Source organism: Nannospalax galili, unplaced genomic scaffold (assembly GCF_000622305.1).
Source record: "Nannospalax galili isolate Female #2095 unplaced genomic scaffold, S.galili_v1.0 scaffold1736, whole genome shotgun sequence".
Classification (NCBI taxonomy): Eukaryota; Metazoa; Chordata; class Mammalia; order Rodentia; family Spalacidae; genus Nannospalax; species Nannospalax galili.
Window position 1 is genome coordinate 8,936 of NW_008338645.1, and position 5,712 is coordinate 14,647.

Sequence of the window (5,712 nt, forward strand, 5' to 3'; positions counted from 1 at the left end):
TAATCTCCATGTGTTCGTGTGGTGATTTTGGCTTCTTCGGGGGTTGGACTGGCCTGGGAGCCTGGACCAGAAAAGATGCTGGTCCAGGGCAGCTGGTGGCTGTGCCACCCAGAGATTCAAAGACAGATGGGGTGGGAAGAGTCCCCAAGGACTCCTGGGGACTGCACTGAGGAGCTGGGTTGGTCTGGATGCAAAGGGTCAGGAAGAGGAAAGGTCAGCTCCCAAGTCCCAGAAAGAGGATGGCAGGTCGTGCAGGCCCAGGGAAGCACGGGAGTTGAGGGCGGGGCCAGGTCCAGAAGCATTGCTCCTGGGACACAGAGAAGGCGCTAAGTTGGTTTGGATGAAAGGGGTCAGGAAGTAGTATTGGTTCCCCAGGTGTCTGGGGCCCCAAGACAAGGAATGGGGTAAGGCTCAAACTTGGAGGAGAGAATGGTGGGGGAGATGGGAGGGTGAATGGGGCTGGGGAGTCAAGGCATCGAGGGCATGATGGATTTACCCTGGTGAGAGGCCTGTGGGTGGGAGAGAGGCCTGCTGCAGGTGGTGCACGCTCAGGGAAGCAGGGGGAGGTGGGTGCGGGGCCAGGCCCAGAAGCAGTGCTCCTGGGGCCCAGAGAAGGCACTAAGTTGATGGCTTTCTCCTTTTTACCCCTTTACTTCTCTTCTCATTTCTTATTGGCTTACTCAGTGTTTCACTTCCTTCTTCATTTTGGCCTAAGTATTATTCAATATTTCCAACTCTCCTGAATTCATTCAGAAGTTTATCCCTATCTTCCTTCAGTTCTTTGATTTCTTTCTCCTTTAAATTCACTGCATTCTTTTATCATGTTTATAATTGTCCCTTTTATTTCTAAGTCCTGTGTTATCTCTAGGGGATCCCATTGTACTCCTTTACAGGACTGTTGGTACTTGGTGGGGTATATTATTTGGGTTTTTCATATTATTTTTTCACTGTGTCTTTGACATGTGTATTTCTTTTGTAGTTTCTGATTCTTGTGTGGGACTCAATCCCTCCTTTGTTTAATTTAGGTCTGCTTCTTCTTGTAAACTTTATGTGCTTTTCTGATTTACTTGGTGGCATGAAAAGCTGGTTGGTCTAGGCTTCAGATTCTCTCTTTTGATTTTATATTGGAGGGGCAAATTGCTTTCATCTTGCTGCTCAGGAATTCCCACAGAGGCCCAATTTGAATGAGAGTCATATGCTCTCAGTCTTTCTCCTAAGGTCTGGATCCCTCCAGGAAAGATGCTGGCCTCAGGAATTTGGGGACTGGGCTGACCTAGAAAAAGGGCCCAGGAAAGATGCTGGACCCTGGAAGCTGGTGGCTGTTCTGCCCAGGGATACAAAGGAAGGTGGTTGCAGGAACAGGCCCCACAGGCTCCATGGAACTACAGGGAGGAATTGGGTTGATCTGGATTCAAAAGATCCAGAAACAGTGAGGAGTGTGAGCCAAAAGGTCAGTCCAGAAGTCTGGAGCACTAAGACAAGAAATGGGCCAGTTCCCAGTCTAGGAGGAGAGATGGGCTAGGGGAGTTGGGGAAGGTGAATGAGGCTAGGGGAGTCAAGGTGCCTCATTATTTTTTAATAAGAGATAAAATGTGCAGTGAAGACATCAACCATGAATGATCCAAATCCCATAGCTTTAAAATATATTAATCAAACAAATAAGAGAAAAGATGACATTTTTAAAAGACATCAACACAAAACACAGGGCATGATGGAAAGATGGTTATTCAGGTTTGACTCAGTGACCTCAAGCAACAGGCAGCATCCTGGGGGCTTGTTTCCTCCCCAAGGTTTTTTCTACTTCTACACCACATGCTAACATGTTGGGCATTTATTTATTTTCATATTCTTTGCTTTTTGAGATACGGTCTTAGAATGAAAGGCAGTACAGCCTTGGACTCCTGCCCTCCTGTTTTAGTCACCAGACTGTTGCTATTATAGGTCCAGCCTGAGCTTCTGGTGGGACCACACCTGGATTTCACTTGAATTTTTCTAATGTTGACCTTTGATGTTACAAGCAAAGGAATGAAGCAATTAGGCACAAAACAAAGGGTGGAATGTACTTCCTCAGTCCTCCCTTAACCAAGATACTGATGTCTTCTTCATTTATTTCATTTTCTCCCAAATGCCACCTCCTGTCTGGTGGCATCTCGGAGGACAGATTTCTTTGCGTATCAGATGTCTAGCATGGTGTCTCTTCATTTCTTACAGTGGCTATAACCCAAAACACCTGTGAGATGAATTCTAGCAAAGCCACAAATAATGGGATTTCTCACCATTGCTGCTTTAGATGCAGTGTTACAGTCATTTGGAAGATGGTTTGTGATTTTGCACAAAATCAAATATGTATGTAAAATTATTGTATGGAAAATGTGCATCCACGCAAAAACTTGCCCATGGATGTTTATAAACATGTTTTAAACAGCAATGTTTGTAATGCTGCTTATAAACAGCAATGCTTTTCAGCAGATGAATAAACTATATCATATCTACAGACTGAATTATTAATTAGTATTAAAAGAAATTACCATAAAGCCATGAGAATCCATGAAGGAAATTTATGTGCATATTACCATGTAAAAGAAGCCAATCCAAAAATCTTACTGTGATTCCAACTACACGAAATTTTGGAAAACATAAAACTATGAATATATTAAAATAAAAAGTGGTTACCAGAAACTCAGGAAGGGAAGCATGAATTGACAGAGTGCAGATATTTCAAGAATGAAAATATTCTCTATGATACTGAAATGGTGGTTTTATCCCATATTTACCCAAACACATGGAATACAATATCAAGATCAAACTCTAATATAAATCATAAGCTTAGGTAACAAAGATGTGTCAGTTAGGCCATAAATTATCACAAAGCACAATTCTTCAGGGGCATGTTGATAAAGACACTGTGCATGGTGTGGCTGCTGGATGTGGAAAATCTCTAGAGATTATCTCCATTTTTCTATGAACCTAAAAATGCAAATAAACATATGACATGAAAACAGAAGGAAGAAGATTGGGAGGTGGAGAATGATTACCTGCAGGGGGACAGGGGACTGGTTGGTTTGTAAAAGGAAAGAACTGACTCCTGACAATTGTTCTCTGACCTGTACTCATATGCAGTGAGAGTGCACACAAATACATATACTTATATATAAACATTAACATCCTAGCTACTCATAAATTTGCAGTTCAGTTAGGTGACCATTATTATCATTGATCTCTAGAAATTTCTCATCTTTCATAGTGGAATCTATAACCATTTTCCTCCTGTTCTAGTTTGTCTCTTCATTGCTGTGACAAAATACTCTGACCACTACCGACTTGGAGAGGAAAGGGTTTATTCAGCTTACATCTCCCAGGTTCATCAGGGAGCCCAAGGTAGGAACTCAGGGCAGGAACCTGGAGGCAGGAGCTGGAGCACAAGCCATAGAGGAATGCTACTTACTGACTGGCTTGCTTTCTTATGCAACATAGGCCCACCTGCCCAGGGGTGGCACCACCCACAGTAGGCTGGGCCCTCCCACATCACTCTTCAAGAAGATGCCACTCAGACATGGCCACAGGCCAGTCCAATAGAGGCAATTCCCTGATTGAGGCTCCCTCAACCCAAGTGTGTCAAGTTGACACTAAAGCTATCCAGTACACCTCCTCAAATCTGATCAATACCAATTTATTATGAAACCTAGTGAAAAGTATAACCATTACATACATATTAATTTTATTCTTAATTTCATTTTTCATTGAATTTTTGTGATTTTCATACAATATAGTTTGATGGTATTTATGTCGGGGCTCAGGTTTGCTTTGCTTAGTTGGGGACCCGCTGGCTTCGGGGCAGAGGGTCTGATTGGCGACAGAGTCAAACTCTGGGACCTGTGTCTTGCCAACAGGATAATTTATTTTTTAATTTAGATGGTTTTTATACGTCCCAAGGAACTAGCAGTCACATGGGCTATGGCAGTCACATACAAAGATTTAGGGTACAAAGAAACAGGACACTTAGTCTGTTAGTTGACACCATAAGGATTCTTATACTTTTACTCAAGGTTATCAATGCCCATCCAATAATTTATTGGCCACAATGTTTTCTTTCTTAGAGCTAAAAGCATGATGAACTTTTAGCTTTTAGCTCAGGAGTAAACCTTTGACCTGGCCTAATCTCTTAGCCAGGGATAGCTGAGTTATTTGTTCAGGACAAGGAGATGAGCTAAGGGTTGTTGATCAAGACGCTTTCCCACAGAGCAGGGAGCCTGCACTTTTATGACCAGGCCATTTCCTCCTGCCAGCCTAACAGTGTTCTGCAGGACAGGGATTATCAGAGCCACTATTTTTAGTGCCCTTCCCTTTAGCAGAGAATGCAGTCTGGACCTATAAGTTTTAGGATCACCTCACCCTAGGGCCTGGTATCCTGGTTTCCTACATATTTAGATACCCTCCCCTATCCACACCTCCCCTCACTGTCCCTACCCAACTTAATGCATTTTCAAAAGTAGATTAGAAATGATTGCCATATATCCTGATATTACAGAGCCTTCTTAAGGCACTTTTCATGTCCCTGTTCCTCAGGCTGTAGATGAAGGGATTCAGCATAGGGGTGACAACTGTGTATATCATTGAGGACACAGCATTGTTTCTAAATGAATCTGATATAGTGGTTCCGACATATATGCCAATCCCTGTTCCCAAAAATAAACAAACCACTGACAGATGAGACCCACAGGTAGAGAAAGCTTTATACCTCCCACCTGAGGATGGCATGCTCAGAATGGAAGAAATAATTTTATACTAAGAGAAAACAATCCCTGAGATGGGAAACATACCATATAGTATACCAACCAAATATTGAACTGTGTTATTTTTGAAGGTGTCAGAACAGGAAAGATTAAAGACCTGAGAAGCATCACAGAAGAAATTATCAATTTCCACATCCTTGAAATTCCTCATCTGTAATGCAATCAAAAGATGCAACTGGGTTTCCACAAAGGTAAAGAAAAAAGACATAAGAACTAAAACACAGAAGCGAGTATTCATGATAACTGAGAAATTCAAGGAATGGCAGGTGGCTACAAATTGGTCATAGACCATCACAGTCAGAAGCATGACATCCATACATCCAAAAATGATAAAAAGAGACATCTGGGTAAGGCAACCTGCATAGGAGATGACTGTGCTCTGACTTTGGATGTTCACAATTAACTTTGGAATGGTGGTGGAGATGAAGCCAATGTCAGGCCAGGACAGGGTGGAGAGGAAGAAGTACATGGGGGTGTGGAGGTGGCCATCAGTGCTGACAGCCAGGATGATGAGGACATTCCCAAGCACTGTAATCAGGTACATGGACAGAAACATTACAAATAGGACGGGCTGAAGTTCTGGGTCTTCAGAGAATCCCATGAGATAGAATTCTGAGACAAGAGTTAGATTTTGTGATTTTGTATTACTAGGACACCTTCAAAATCAGAAAGATCGGAAAAATGAAAATAATTAATAACATCACTTTGTAGTACACTGATCAATTTTTCAATAGATAAGTAGATATATACATACATATAATCAGATACAATGATGATACATATATAGTTTGTTATTTTTAATATTAGCTATCAGTATACTGGCCTGGATAGAGTTGAAGTTATGGTTTAGGCAATTTTCTTGCTTCAGCTTCCCAAGTGCTACAATTACAAGGGTTTTCCAACACATTGATTAACTTTA

The 5,712-nt window shown here is 42.0% G+C and overlaps 1 protein-coding gene across 1 annotated transcript; it reads right to left on the bottom strand.

Moving 5' to 3' along the window:
• Positions 1 to 4,785: 4,785 nt before the first annotated feature.
• LOC103734316 (olfactory receptor 7E24-like) lies at positions 4,786 to 5,262 on the bottom strand. The gene has a single exon (XM_017798185.2). The coding sequence runs from the start codon at positions 5,260 to 5,262 to the stop codon at positions 4,786 to 4,788; it is 477 nt and encodes a 158-aa protein (XP_017653674.2).
• Positions 5,263 to 5,712: the final 450 nt, after the last annotated feature.

Bases quoted from the DNA above. Each gene is read 5' to 3' on its own strand.
- LOC103734316 (XM_017798185.2), bottom strand. From the start codon at position 5,262: ATGTACTTCTTCCTCTCCACCCTGTCCTGGCCTGACATTGGCTTCATC.